The sequence below is a fragment of the Amphiura filiformis genome, chromosome 6, assembly GCF_039555335.1.
Source record: "Amphiura filiformis chromosome 6, Afil_fr2py, whole genome shotgun sequence".
Classification (NCBI taxonomy): Eukaryota; Metazoa; Echinodermata; class Ophiuroidea; order Amphilepidida; family Amphiuridae; genus Amphiura; species Amphiura filiformis.
Window position 1 is genome coordinate 33220964 of NC_092633.1, and position 16561 is coordinate 33237524.

Below are 16561 nucleotides of genomic sequence, written 5' to 3' on the forward strand. Positions count from 1 at the left end.
CGATGTGAAAAAACTTGTTTTTGTAAAAGTAGCTTTAGGAATAATGTTGGTAGTTAGATGTCAAAATTAACATTCCACAATCAAGATATCGATAATTTCTCAAGCAAGATTCTCGAAAATGTTCCCTAAAAATGGGCTTTTACAATTTAATCGGTACTGTATTTGGTTCTTCCCCATGGCAACATTATTTCTTTGATCGATTTGTAGTACAATACAAAAAAGAAGAAAACAATCACTCGGCGTGGTTTTATACAGGGCGCACATTTGAAAAAAACGTCATGGAACGTGTTTTTGATCTTGTGAACATGGTGCGAAAAAAGGCTTTAAACGAATGATTTTCAAATTTATTCTAAAAATTTGTATAAACACACAAACTGTTAAGCTACATCCAATGCACCAACATTTCACTCGCTGTGATATCTGGTTACTGAGAAAACTCTGTTTTAGAGAACAACTTTATACGTCTTTTATAGGTTTCTTAGTGTAACCTTAAGGGGGTACTACACCCATGCCCAATTTTGTGCCTATTTTTGGATTTTTTTCAAAAATTATTGCGCATTGGGGACAATTAAGATATGCCCAGGGATGTAAGTTTTCAGGATTTTTACAGAATTCAGGTTTTTTTGTAGTCCAGATTTACGCAATTTCTTTTATTTTCAGCCTGTTTGGGGCTTTTTAGCCCGAATTTACACGCTTTTCCCCAATTTTCAGTTTTTTTTCTTCTGGCTTACTTACATCCCTGTATGTATATTATACCTAGGGCAAGGACTACAACTACTGCACTGGAAATTTTATTTCTGTACAGAGTTATAGTCAAAAATGAGGGAAAACCAATATTTGATCAATAAATCAATAACTACTTGCTTTGAGGTGCTGAATTTGCAATATACATGTACATATCTTACTTGTCACCAATGTGTTATAATTTTGGAGCAAAATGCAAAAAGAGGCACAAAATAGGCCAGGGGTGTAGTACCTCCTAAAAATAGTAGGCATCTAATATAATACATGTAAATACTATCAGTTACATAATACATGTACAAAAACAACAAGAACAGTGGGACTATTAAGTAGTCTATAAAAGACATCTACTATGAAACATCCAGTGTTCGAAATTTTGGTTGTCCGTTCGCCCAGGACAACTGAAAAAGTCGCCGGACAACCAAAAATACTGATTTGGTTGTCCGCCGGACAACCATAAATCTGTAGCCAAAAGTCACCTTTGTAGGCCTACGGACAACCAGAAATTGTAATTTGGTTGTCCATGGGACAACCATTTATTTTTCCTCAATTCGAACACTGGAAACATCAAATTAGCGTTTACTTAATTTCTAGAAATAAAGTGCACCAAATGAAGCATTTTTCCCAAATTGACCCAATGTTGGCATAGAAATTCCTCAAATTGACTCAATTGTACAAAATTGCAAATGTGTCATGTTTGTGTGCCAAATCAAATTTTCACTGGGCCAAAATTGTGTCTACTGGTGCACAGAACTTTAAAGGCCCACTCACTGGTCATTTTATCATCAACCGTACCTGTCAAAGGGAAGTTTAAAATGGGTAGAAACTAAGCACCTGGAATGTTTTGTCAATCTTTTGTGAACAATATGAATGAATTGAACAATATGAATAGGTTCACGAGCAGGGTCTTTGGCAGGAATCGAAGGTTTGGGTGTGTAAATTCAAAAACTGGGTGTGTAAATTTATGATTTGTGTAAAGTATAGGGCCATGTGGGCAAAAGCAAAAACTGGGTGTGTATTTACAATTTTGGGTGTGTAAAACACTCCTTACACGGCTGGCTGCCTAAGCCCTTGTTCATGAGTAAATATAGCATGAATTTTTAAGACAATTTGGTAGTGTCACAGACAGATTTTTTTTAGTGATTCAGAATACCAGTTTGTACAATATTTCCTCACACTTGTCAAGTGTAAATGCAACATGTGCATTGTGCAGTGGAGTGAACCAGCAGAAGCCACATTTTAAGGGAGACAGCTGAATACGTAGATCTGTGATCCCCGGGTGTGATAGCACACTAAATGTGAGTGTATGTTGATGTTACATTCAACAACTAGCAACTGTGCAAAGTTAATCTTGTAATGGACCATGTTTTATGGTTTGTGAGTTGGGTATTTAAACTATTTCAGAATATAAACAACCATACATATCCTGCGCACTAGTTAAATTGATTTAAAATTTGCACATGGAGTAGATTTTTGTAGTCTTGTGCTTACCAACACATTCTTGTGTTAAAACACATTCTTGTGTTAGAGCTACTTGCATATAATCTAAATGTCATCAAAGTCAGTCAGCTACCCTCCCAGTTGTATCTCAAACATCTTGCAAATTCCTTGGTCCATCTAGCTGACCTGCCATAGATTCAAGCTCCTCTATAACTTTGGTTGACCGCTCATATTTATGTGCCACAAGTTTGCGATAAAAATGAATTCCAAATACAAACAGAATAACCAAAACTGGTGTTGCTATAGCTGTAGCAGCGATTGCGGCATTGTGGTATTTCCAGAATTTCACCCAACAAAGAAGAATGATTTCCAGAAGAAATAGTGCAATGCGAGCACGGTGGAAAATGCCCAGGATATCTCGATATACATGCTGAGGCTAATATGAGGTGATTCATTGACAGCGTTCACATTGTGTACATTACTAACAGCCTCTATATTGGGTAGGATGCAAGTACTGATGAGTAGTGCAAAAAGGTGCACAACAACAAGGACAGTGGTGCATATAGTGAAGGCTATCAGAAGACCCTCTGGGATGTCACTTCCATCAGTACAGTCCAGTTGAACTTCTACCATGGCAACCTGCATACAAAATAACAGACAATATTAATATCATTATTCTACACGAAATTTTTTCTTCATAAACATTACATGTATGTAGCCAGAGTTCTAGTGGAATAAAAATCTCAACTTTTTTCGAGAAAAGTGGGGATATGACTTTTAGAGGCTGTGGATCATGCAATGCCCATTTAAGGGGGTACTACACCCCTGCCCAAATATGTGCCTATTTTTGCAATTTTCTTAAAAATGGTAGCACATTGGGGACAAGTAAGATATGTATATTATAGGGGCAAGGACTACAAGTACTGCACTGTAAATTTTATTTCAGCACAGACAACAGTTGTGGGGTTACAGTCAAAAATGAGGGAAAACCAATATTTGATCAATAAATCAATAACTACTTGCTTTGAGTTGCTGAATTTTCAGTACAGTAGTTGTAGTCCTTGCCCCTATAATATATACGTATCTTACTTATCACCAATGTGCTATAATTTTAGAGAAAAATGCAAAAATAGGCATAAAATCGGCCAGGGTTGTAGTACCCCCTTAAGCAAATTGCACTAGTCCCAAGACCTTTAGTCTTTGGCATTGTGACAAAGAACCAATGATGGACAATTTGGAAACCTTGTCGAAAAAATCCTTGAAACCCAATTGGGGAGTGAACTTCAGTAGTAAACATGGTAAAAGAAACAAAGAATTTGAGCCTGTCTGCATTAACTCGAGATATGATTAGAAACACATATAATTTGTACATTTATGAGGCACTAATTAAATCCAATACTACTTTATAAACTGCTTTGAAATCTACAGTGTAATAATTTCATTATCATATTCATATTTACCATAGCAAAACCTGCCAGTAGTGCAGATGTCCTACTAGAAGCCTTCAGCTTTGAGCGGCTCAGATACAGCTTACGCCAGGACAATGCCTGGACTGAATGTTGGTTAGACATCTCATTCACATAGGCACGATAAATCCAGTCAGAATAGCTTCTCCCCTGTGGTGAATGAATTTTGGCGAATGGATGGTGCCAAATGCAGAGAAATCACTACCCTTAGGCTAATTACAATACTATAATTAACTATGACCTATGTCAACGTTGCTGTGGGAATTTGCTGTTTAAGAAGTATCAACTAAAATAATTGAGAAAGCAAGATCCAATCCAAATAGCTAAATTAATGTAAATCATGCGCAATCAACTTTCACTTAGTCACTTTATAGTCTATGGCGGATTGGCGTGTTGAAATCTGATGGAATAAGATGATCAGAATTGCAGAAATGGCATGCCTGCAGCAGTGAATGCAGCTTTTTTATTTTCATGTAGATGTTTGTAGTACAGTACAACCCCGGAGTATAACTAGTACAAGGAAGGTTCAGCAGAGCTCAAGGAATGCATACAAGCTGTCCATCAATTATGTCCATGTGATGTGTCCCTTCATCATTCATGTTTTACCACAGCACAGCACAGGTCGAGGTCCAGGTTGAGATTTTCGTTTCGTTGTCGCTGACGGAATCAATAGATTTCTTGAAGCCTGTCTTGTTGAAAACACCAAACAATATTACCATCAGTAGACTATAATGTTTCGTTACATAGAAATATTAACTATGGAATCATTCCATGTCATAGTTGTCTGTAAAAGTTAATTAATTTTGTCAGTAGCATTTGATCGCCTTCTGCATTTGTTTACGTTTACTTCCGCTTTGGCAGCTTTTGCTGCTTCGTCGTTGATGGTATATAATGGCATGAAAGTTAAAATTATCAGAGTCAATTATAGACCATTATTTGTTAAAAGAAATAAACCATATTATATAATTAAAATATTAATACCAAAAAATATTGCTTTGTGTGACCTATCAGCATTATTATGAGAATTGTAAATACTTAAGCCCGTTCTCTTTAAGAAAAATGTTAATTGATTGCTATTCACACGTACATGTATTTATTGCACCAGGCACTGATCCTGTTTGTCACGACTCCGTGTTAAAAAAAAAAGTATAGTGCGGGCCATTATGTCACTTTGTGCACTGCGCTCAAAATGTTTTTAAGCTGGCTTAATTTTTTTTTTTTTGGCCTGCTGACATTTTCTTCGGGATGGGGTCATGAATCTACTGGGGGGAGGGTCATAGAATACCAAAATGGGGGGGTGTACCACTGGGATTGTCTGAGAAGTCTGTCCTGCTAGGAGACAGCCCCCCCCCGCATGTTGAAAGTTCCAGCCACACACGGTATTCTGAAGTCCAGCCCTGGATGCAAGAGAGATTTTTGGCAAGTCAAGGATGAAATTTTGGCACACACATTCATGAGTATACCTAATTTTACGAAAACAGTAAGAAGTTCTTACCTGCTCGCTAGCTCTATATGACTGTAACAATAAAAAATTATACAATTGCAATTTCGCTTTTTAGGAAAAATAAGAGATTGTGGCAAAAATGTTATATGCAGTGAAATAAGTAACATCTTGGCTACTAACATAAAACTTAAAGTTGGTTTCATACGGCGTAGATCCGGGGCGGGATAACCCCCAATATTTTGCAAGGAGCTTGGAGGATATGGTCCATACAATCATCGCCCCTCCCAATGTTGACGCCTGTAAGTGGGTTTCTGACCAAATCAATCTCATATTTGGTTATTTTTTGCCAATTTTTTGCGCGCTACGCGCAAATATATTCCACTTTTGTGCCAGTATTTCATCATTTTAGCTTCAATATGGCAAATATTTTCGCGCACATGATACCATAAACTTATTTGGTCACCAAAAGGTGCTGGATTCAATAAATTGAATTGTTTTCCAATCCCATCTCCCCCAATGTCAAAAAGAAATCTACGTCACTGGCTCAAACGCTATATGATCAATTAACTAAATTATCCAGAAAACATTAGTTGGGCCACTTTTGACATACCATAAACTTATTTGGTCACCAAAAGGTGCTGGATTCAATAAATTGAATTGTTTTCCAATCCCATCTCCCCCAATGTCAAAAAGAAATCTACGTCACTGGCTCAAACGCTATATGATCAATTAACTATATCATCCAGAAAACATTAGTTGGGCCACTTTTGACATACCATAAACTTATTTGGTCACCAAAAGGTGCTGGATTCAATAAATTGAATTGTTTTCCAATCCCATCTCCCCCAATGTCAAAAAGAAATCTACGTCACTGGCTCAAACGCTATATGATCAATTAACTATATCATCCAGAAAACATTAGTTGGGCCACTTTTGACATACCATAAACTTATTTGGTCACCAAAAGGTGCTGGATTCAATAAATTGAATTGTTTTCCAATCCCATCTCCCCCAATGTCAAAAAGAAATCTACGTCACTGGCTCAAACGCTATATGATCAATTAACTATATCATCCAGAAAACATTAGTTGGGCCACTTTTGACATCTTCATAAATATATTGCATCGCGTTAAAACGACTTTCATAAGAAACAAATGAAAAGGGTCGTGACGTAAATGTGATACTAGGCCTATGCAGTAGATGAGTAGAATCAGTAGAATCTTGGCTAACAGAAAAACTATTTCAGGCGGAAGTTCAGGCTCAAGAGATGCCCGATTTTACTTAATCGCCCGAGTTGGTCCACTTTTTGCCATGTTCGCACATATCAAGTTTGTACCGCGTTAAATGAACTCGGATTACTAGTTTATCGTCAACAAAAAGCAAATGTTTTTCACGTTTTTATTTACATAATTGAAATAAATAATATGATATTTATTTATAAATTTATTGAAGAATAGACCTCAAATGCCCTCATTGTTTAAAATTACACAAATTACCCAGATGGTTCACTATTTAACTCAATTCAGTTACTTTTGCTACACGAAAGTGGCCCAAGCTGTTTTGGGACTACTTAACACATTAAATTTTGGTCATATCTTCGCTTGCAGACCACCGATTTTATTGAAACAAAGCTCCTTGACGGCCAAGTAATAAAATTCATGAAGTGACATGTTTGCCTAATAACTATTTTCTTAATTGTATAGGCCTAATTTTTTGTTACAACCTGTAGATCTCGCACTGTATAGGCCTAGCCTTTCTAGACCATTTTTTCACTTGTGAAACTTTCGCCACTGTAAAAAATAATTGGTCAAAAAAGGGTCTAATTCGACAAATTGAAATTACTAGTAGCCATATTGTTATTCAAGATAATAATAATGCTAAAATGATGTATTTGTGGTGCTAATAGCAATAGCATTCCGATTAATTTACATAATTTCAACATAATTTTCTTATAATTGACTTATAATAATTATTCAATTTGTAAAGAATAAGAAATAACATGACTATATATATATATATATAGTTATAAAAATGGCGAATTTTAAAGCTTTTTAATAAATGACTTCGTTTACGCGAATTACTAATTGATCACTAATTGAATGGCTAATCATTATTATCTAATTATTAATCGAAATTAGATTTCCCATTAATAATTAGTCATTCGAGGCGCGAAAAAATTGCAATTTAAAAGCTAAAACGGTCAAATAGAGGTCAATTTTCTTTCACTAACAATTTTTTCCATCCTGACATCACTAAGAACTTTTTTAGGTACTGAGGTGGAGATTTTTTTTTTGGTCTGAGTGGGAAATTTTCGCCGCCCGTATGGCTAAATGACACCCTAATTCTAACTTTTAAAAAATACTTACACCCCACCCAAAGATACAGAATGAAGTAAAATTTCGGGAAAAATTTGCGTTTAACAAAATTAATATTCTGCACGATATTTTTAAACATACCTACCTTGACTACATGTACTTGGGCGTTTGTCGCAGGAACCTTGCCCTGTGACTAACTAGTGCTCATTAGCTTGTCTTTGGAGGTCATGCTTTCTACATTTTGCCCTTGTTTTTCATCGATACATTTGTCCTGAACACTAATTAAATTGCACGAACTATGCAATTATTTAAACAAAATTTCCAGATGAAGCCTCGAAGAACATGCACATTTTGCTTTTGATGCAGCCCAAAATCCCGGGGGATCACTCGCATACCAAAGTGGTATGCATGCTCGTCCCAGCACCTCAAAAATGGACCCTAAATGGCGTAATCAGTGTGGAAAAATTTCACCCCTTATTGGCGTAAGGCTCTGTAAATCTTACCCCTAAAATATGGCGTAATTTGGCGTAAGAAACTAAAATGGACCCCTAAATGGCGTAAATTCTAAAACAAACCCACTGAAAATGAAAAATATACCTAAACGTCGAAACTTTACCTGAAAAGCACCCTTTTTTCTAAAAACGTCGACGCAGCCACAAGGCCAAAAATCAACCCTTTTTCGACGTTTTTGGGGACGAGCATGCGTACCACTTTGGTATGCGAGTGACCCCCCCGGGCCCAAAATACGATCTTGGCGATACTATGAAAATGTCATGACCTTTATGTAAATTAGTGACGTAGCAACTCCCGAGCCTGCTCTCTTTGCCGATCGATTGTCGATTGTGGAAAAATGAATACAAAATTTTACTGTCGTGCTCTTTATGGCCTGTTAAAATTTTGCAATTATTTTCGACAGTTGTAGATTTGTACCTGAATGTAGGACATTCCAACGTATCGTGATGGCTAGCGAGACAAATAGCGGCCGATGCTTGGTGCGTAATTTTCCAATTTAAAGTGAAATAGTGATAGAAATCGTAGGGTAAATTGATGTGGTTTTGTCGAGACCGTGTAGGTTTTCTATGGGGATGCCCATTGCACGTAGTCCTTTGAAAGATTCGCAAATTGCGAGTGAATATTTTACCCATTTTTCATTCCCAAAGTAATCTAGACGCTTATATTTATAAATTTAAGTAGTATTTGTATTGTTCTATTATGAAATACCTTCTTTTATATGTTTGATGCAGTTTTTCACGTACTTACGGTAAGTTTTTAGTTTGCTTTTCGTACCAGTCGTGAGGTGTACGTGTGTGTGTGTGTGGTGCCGTAAAGTGGCGTAGCCCGATGTAAACCTAATTTAAAATTTCCGCGTTTTTCCATCAGCTGATCGCTTTTATTTAGGGTCTCACTGAAGTGCACCTTAGAAAGTACTAGCGGAGGTTTTCCCTTAACCAGATCATGAGATATATGTAAAACAAAACACTTTTCTGCCATTTTCCTTTGTTCTCAGCCGCGCTCAATGGTGTCAACAACTTACAACAAGACTCCAGATGAAACGACATGTTTGCTATGCTACATGTTATCATGCCAGAAATTTGAAATGATTCCATAATTATAAAAGGACGATTTTCCCAATAACTGTTAAAATATCTTGAAACAAAGTGCACTTCCACTCCAGACCGTTCATTCTTTGACAGAATTTGAGATGCCATGTTAAAGTTTCATGCTCTCTGTGCGGTCTCTATCATGTCGGATCGTGCATACATGGCATGGCTCCGAATCAACCACGCACGGTGCCAGTCGGGGGTGCAGTCCTAGGCCGTGCCGCCGCCCAACATGAAACAACATATAAATCGCGGGACACGAGCAGCTCGGGCCAGTAAAAATCAATGGGCATGCAGGCCGTAGTCAAATTAAAACTGGGAACTGATGCAGGTGACTGGGGCTGCCCAAATAATGGAGACATTGTCACCCTACACGTGCATGATGACTTTAACTTTAAGTTACGGAGATATTAAAGAAGGCCTGAGTCTAGTCTGATATTCAGTCCGCTGGAACCCGAATGCAGTCAATGTTGGAGCCCAGAGTGGTTGGAGCCAAGGCTCTGTCAGTCTGTGCTTGTGTTGATGTCACCTGCAAAGCCAAGGCTTTGACTCTGTGAAGGTCCCTCAAGGTCCAGGCTGAGGCCAAGGCCATCTATTAGCTTCTATTGTAATTGTAAATACAAAAAAAAAATGAATAACGTAAAATTTACCCCATTGCAATCGGACAATATGAGTGAACTGAACTTGGTTTCACACGATATGGGCGTGATCTGATTGAAAACAAAGATCGTGGGCCTATATTACCGTATACATTAATGCATTTTATAAGAAGTTACTTTTTGAATCCTTAAATTCCCTTTTGAAATGTTTTTATTTTTTCCTTTTTAAATGTATTTTACTGTCCGGTATATTTTCTTGTACACGGTATTTAGACATGAATGTTTTATGTATTGTTCAAGCTTTAACATTGCCTAAGCTAAGGATAAATATGGGGATGGCGTTAATCTGTCTTCTGCATGCATATAGTCTGGATTGCGCACATTAGTATTATATTGTCGATCTTACGTATAAAATGTAATGTATGTTTTTAATGATTGCAATAAAAATAGATATTTCCAACCAAAGTATTCATTGATTTTAAAGATTTCATTGATTTTTCAAGTTATGCGAGCATGATCGTGTTTCAGGCCGGGGTTTCAGATCAAATTATTTCATGTTCCAATGCACTTCATGTTTATAAAAACTGTTTTCATCTACTCCATTTATGTCTTTACTTTTGGATATCTGGCATATATTTGGCAAAATGCACCCTCTTCCTATTGAAACAATTGCACGCGGGCGTGCGAAAATGTGCATAAATAGCCTAGATCAAACTTGAAGTTGAATTTCGGTCTTTCAAATGAAATTTTTTGTTGGAATGCGCGAGAAGCGTGCGAAAATTTTGTGTTGAAGGGGGCACCCAAATGAAGAGTAATTGTTATTCTATGCAAGGTTTCCAAGTTCTTTCCCTATATAACAATGATTAATATCGTGTCGATATCCTGGTCCTGGGTGCCCGGGGGGGGGGGGTACTCAAGTTTGGTTTTGGTAGGGACGTGCCGCTGAGATTTTGGAAGTGGACCCATAAATATACCAAAAGTCAAAATTTTCGGCCGAATTTAACCAAAATTTTCTTAGTTTTTACAAATTTTGGGAAAATTTTGGCTAGATTATGGAAAAATTGGGCTGTTTTCCGAAAAAATTGAGACAATTTTGAAAAAAGGACCCATTCATATACCAAAATAGGCTTTGAAAAGGGGTCATTGATATGCCAGAAGGCCGAAAATGCTACCCATGTTTGCGGCACGTCCCCGTATGGTCATTTGTACTGAGTACCCCCGGGCCCCTTGCCCAGGGCGCGGCCAGAGTGCACTGGAACAGAATACAACAAGGTTAGTCGTATTATAGACTGCCTATATTATAAGATCGTACATTTAGGCCTATGGCTTTAATAATAATACAACATCAAAACATGAAACAGTTTCTTGGAAAATGACAACACTGCGTAAAGGGGGCCATTATTTCATACTGCGGAAGTCCGATGATAAACTCCAAATTTTTTGAAGAAATGGTTTAAAGAACAAACAACATGAAAATTTTCGAATCTGCTGAGGGGCTGTGACAAAAGGTGCGCACCCTTCGGCCCTCTCCGGCTCCCCTCCTCCTGGTGTGCCACTCTCCATGTGCAAACTAACCCTTTCCGCTTCGAGCACATGTCAACATTTTAATGGAATCTAAATTGCGAGCGTAGGCCCCCATGGTTTATGTGTATAGCGATTTTTGATGTTCTTGTATTATATATTGGGTTTTTCTACACTTTTTAGCATGTTTAGAGTAGGCCTTATTTTAGGCTAGACTATGCCATAGCAGTGGCGTAGCAAGCGGGTGTATCTGCATGGGTGTGGAGTGTGGACGAAGTCATGGGCCCGAGGGTTCGGGGCCCCATGCAAAAGCAAAAATGAAATAGGACTGATAAAGGAGACGTGAAAAGGGCCCCGCATGCTCCTTGTATATGGGCCCCGAGGTTCTGTTACGCCCTGGTTACGCCACCGTGCCATAGTCGAATTGTAAAATAAAATATGTTATTATAACATTTGCTGAGGAGAACGCCCTCAATTTTTTTTTTTTAATTCTGGTTTTCACACGATTGTAATCTACTTTAGTCAATAAAGATACTCTGCAAAAATCAAGACTTTAGGTGCTGTAGTTTTGTCAAAATCCGAGATTTTGAAAACGATGGAATCGGCGTTTTATTACGATGGAAATATTAGTCGAACACGTATGCACAGTAGGCTACGTACACGGCGTGCGGGATACACACACACACCCCGAGGATCGTACCGTATTTACAACCGCGGGAGTAACATGCATGGTAGTCTTTGGTAGACTGCATTGCATTCCTTTTTTAAACAATTCATACCATTCCATGCATAAAACACAACACATCCACATCCCCAGTGACTGCCCTGCCTTTCTCATGGATAGATAGCTGTTGGATCAGAACAGGATTAGTGGATTTTCCATGGTGGGATTAGAGGGATGATAAATTTTAATGGTCTACTACAGTAGACTACATGCATGGGCGCTAGTAGTAAATTCCAATTTGATATGCTTTACCTCACTTGTTCGGCTCAAAATTAAAAGGGACATATCTGACGGTAAAAGCTAACATTTTATGGAAAATAAATACTAATCTACTTTTTACAGAAATGTTATAATGGCTTTAATCATGATGAACGCATTCCGTTGAAATCAAAATTATACTGATGTTTATTAAAATGAAAGTGTTCAATAATAGTACAATGGTCATAAAGAGTTTATATAGTTAGTCACAATAAAAGTTTATATTGAATGCAACAAATCTTGTATAATTATAATGGTTCACTTCAATACTGAACAATTCTGATATCGGAATCTACCAGTTTTATTGATCGCGAAAGCCCCAGTAAAAAATCCGACTATTTGGATTTTAAGCAGAACTTTACCCCAGGACTTTGTCTCTAACACACACTGTCAATCAATATTCATATAGTTTCAATCCAATTCAACAGCAAGCACAAAGCGGGGGGGGGCTCCTGCCCCTCTGTGGGATATGTTGTCCCTCCCCTCTGGATGCTGACCGCCGTGTGAGATTTCCGATTTTGGGGCCTTGACCTTTAAATTTTATACTTAAAGGTAGGTGATCAGATCAGATGCAATAACCGGTTTTGATAGAAGTAAAAACGTGTTTCACAATGGTCCATAGAACGTGTGGTAGGCCTATACCACATTTGGGGATGAGGCTATCACTTTTTCGCTCATATAGTCCTAAAATTTCACCGGGATTATGAGAAAAGTATCTTCTGATGCTAAAATCTTCATTTTGATAAGAAAAAGTGGGGAGGGGGGATGAGATTGTCGATCCGGTCACTGCCCATTTCGGCATATGTTTTCCCCTCGGAATTATAGGCCTACCATATAAGGGCCGCGCTATGTATTTTGTATAATTTGTATGGTAACTTATTTTGTGTATACATGTAGGCCTATAGATCCACTTGTAATAATTAAAAAAATAGACCTACATTTTCTTCAATTTTTTGACAAAAGCCTTGAACTTGGAAAAACACAGGCATCCACTATCCTGCCAATTCTGTCAGTGGTCTTTGTCCTTTTTTCTCTCTTAAGGGGGGGGGGGTATTTTAACGTGATCAGTGACGTCAGTTGTCCGAGGGTGCAAAGATAATAACATATTTCCCGGTGGGTTTCATTTTGACCCTGTGTTTTATACTGCGACATTGGGCCCAATCGCTCCAAAATGTTCAATGTTACACTGAATATTTTGCCCCCAAATGCGAAATTTTATGTTTGGCGACAAAAAAACCCACTCTGTTCTATGGGCCCGCCCCGACCGACCCGCCCAGAATTTGCGTTTGGGAGATTTATTTGGATAAAATCACTGAGTGGCGTAGCTAAGGGAGGGGGGCACGGCCACCCGGGGGTTGGGGGTGCCGAATTGCCGTCTTAGGGTGCGCCGAATCGACACTGGTTAAAACATTTGTCAACAATTTTGTGTGTATGATATAGGCCTAATTATATTGCCAATATTTGCGATTTGCTTGCTTTCCTTTTGTATGTTTGCATGAAAATGAACAAGATTTGGCCACATTGAAGGATTAATATTGCTACAAATACGTGCAAATACGCCACCACCACCACGTTTTACGAGCGCCCTGCACACAAAAAAATGAGGTCAATAATTAACAATTTCAATAAAATTACAAGTTAGTGACGCCATTCTGCGGGCGCCACAACCCCTAGCTATATGCCACTTGCTAAAATCAGTCGTTTTGGTGACAAAATTTATTAATTTTGGTTGAACATCTTTTCAGATTTTTTTCGGACTTATGTGAAATTTCAGGGTAAATTTACCCTCCAGAAAACGCCCGAACGACCGGCCATCATGACCATATGAAAGGTCCTGCTCTCCCCCCGGGGGTCCGTTCGCCCGTAGAACAGGTCCTTTTGACTGTGGTGATCCAAAACCATGCTATATCATAAAACCTGGCTATATCCAGAGAACTGCTAAACCCTGTGACTGCTATTCGCCAGTTTCGGGTGGAGCCGGCGGTTTGTGGGTTTTAGCGGTTCTCGGATACAGTGTGTTTAAAAGGCCCTATAGTTTAGGGCTACGTTCGGGTAGCGTTCGCGAACTCAAAAATAGAGGTTTTTCCTCTATGATTTAAATTATATATTTTTTTACCCATAGCGGCGGTTTAAATGTAGTTAAAGGGGCATTTCGTGATCCACAGCCTCATCCCCCCACATTTCCCAAAAAAAGTTGAGATTTTTACACCACTGGATACATCTGGCTACATAATGTTTATGTACCAAATATTTCTTGCAGATTAATTCGTTTAGCAAAAATATCGCCAAATTTGAATTTCGTTCTGGTGCACCAGAACGAAATTACAACACATTGTCTATGGAGCAGTGTAATACACATAATCATGCATAACTCACAAACGCAAAATCGGAATCAATTGAAATTTTGGAAATAAGCTTTTTTCGTGGATATCCACTGAAAAATGTCATAAAAAGAGGATGCTAGGATCACGAAATCCTCCTTTAAATGCTATTGGTCAAGGGCGTCAATCCGAAGTTGATCGGGGTGGGGTGGGCATAACACAAAACTTCGGACGCTCTGACAGGTTGCATATCAATCTTCTGTCACAGTTCAATAACAGAGATTCGAGAGTGATGCTAAAGCAGCAGGCAGAGTTGGGGGTATGAGGCTATTATTGAGTTAGTTTCCAATATTCTAATAAGGTTTGGTTATTTCTTCATCATATAGGCCTTAATTTAGACGAAATTAGGATTAGGGTTAGGGTTATTAGAAGGATAATGGTTAGGTTTGGGTTCGGATTAGCGTATACGAAATCATTTAGGCCTACGTGGAGTATCAACTTAGATTTTTTTTTCCTTTTTTTTATTTGATTTTTTTATATTTTTTTTTTAAAATTATTAAGCATATAAAAGATTTTAAAAAACGAGTTTGAAGAAAATTTATCTTAGAGTCCCAATTTTTTTTCTTGAGAAAAAGGCAGTTTTGTGATTTTTCTTCCATAGATGACAATGTTAAAACTATTTTTGTTTTTATCCGTTTGTCAAAATGGAGACTCGGATGGCTTTCAAAATAGAGTACCACGTGCCCACGGATATGATGATTGATATAAAAAAGTTTGAAATTGACAACCAAAATCAGAAATATTTTTCATTTTATACCAAGAGAGATTTTCCAATTCAGAACAAAATATTTGATGTGCATTTTAAAAAAATGTCAATTTTAAGCTGTTGAAATCCAAAACGGAAACAAATTTCGTTCCTTCAGGTTGCAAAAGATACGATGTGCATAGAAATGGTCAAAGAGTGTGCTTTTCTAGCACTTTGGAGAAAATCATATTTTCAAATTAATGCAGATATCCCGTTTTGTCGGTTGCGTAGGTCTATACATTTTTAAACATTGGATATTGATAAACTAATGATTGATGATCGATAATTGATTATCGATAATCGATAATTGATTATCGATAATCGATAAATAATTAGCCATAATTAATTCCACGCACAACCCCCCCCCCCCATACCCAGAAGGAAATCATCCTTAGCGATTCCCAGTTTTGTCGGTTGCGTAGGCCTATACATTGAATAATTGTTAAATGATTGATTATCGATTATTGATTATCTATAATCGATAATTGATTATAGATAATTATCGATAATCGATAATTAATTAGCCATAATTAATTCCACGCACAAACCCCCCATACCCAGAAGGAAATCATCCTTAGCGATTCCCAGTTTTGTCGGTTGCGTAGGCCTATACATTTTTGTTAAATGATTGATTATCGATTATTGATTATCTATAATCAATAATTGATTATCGATAATCAATGCCCCTCACCCCCCAGTATCCACAAGGATATCATCCTTAGCCATTTGAACATGAGAGTCTGTTTCATCATTTGCGTGTTAGGGTTTAGAATTTAACTGAACGTTGATAACTGATTGATCATTGATTATCGGTTATCGACTATCTATAATTATATCTCCTCCCCCACCCACACCAACTCAAACACTACTTAACTTTGGCATCTACTAGCGTGGTCGGAAATGGTTCTGCATTATGAAAAAAATTTTGGGGGGATAATGGGCTATTCCAGAAATTAACGGCACCTACCCTATAGAAGACTTGGGATTCCCAAAATAAAATATTTTTTGATTTACGAGGTCAGATGTGTCAAATTTGTCTTCTATAGGGTATGTACCTTATTTCTGTAATAGCCCAATATAACGCGATGCAGAGGGTGTCTAAGGGGGTTGTGCCATTGAAATCGCAATGCTCCTTCACCTCGATCCGAAGGAATGTGCCCCTGGATCGTTTGAAAATTGTACAAAATGAGCGCCAAATAAAAGCATTTCGTGAACACCTATTACTGCAGTGTGTAAAATGTAAATGTTATAGTTCGAAAAACTTAAGGGCCAATTGAAGCAGTTTGCAGTTTATTTCTGTGGCGTGCTAGGGGGGAGTGAGCATAA

General features: G+C 37.8%; 2 protein-coding genes across 2 annotated transcripts in view; one reads left to right on the forward strand and one right to left on the reverse strand.

The window, feature by feature from the left end:
* Positions 1 to 13: 13 nt before the first annotated feature.
* LOC140155305 (protein orai-2-like) lies at positions 14 to 4530 on the reverse strand. The gene is given in 3 exon segments (XM_072178089.1): positions 14 to 2571; positions 2574 to 2820; positions 3642 to 4530. Coding segments are annotated over 3 exon segments (600 nt in total). The 5' UTR covers positions 3753 to 4530; the 3' UTR covers positions 14 to 2329.
* Positions 4531 to 8212: 3682 nt separating this feature from the next.
* Positions 8213 to 16561, forward strand: part of LOC140155306 (lysine-specific demethylase 2B-like) — a 48707-nt gene continuing 40358 nt past the window's right edge. The window contains 1 exon segment of the mRNA XM_072178090.1: positions 8213 to 8398. Within this exon segment, the coding sequence (XP_072034191.1) occupies positions 8366 to 8398 (33 nt within the window). The 5' untranslated portion in view covers positions 8213 to 8365.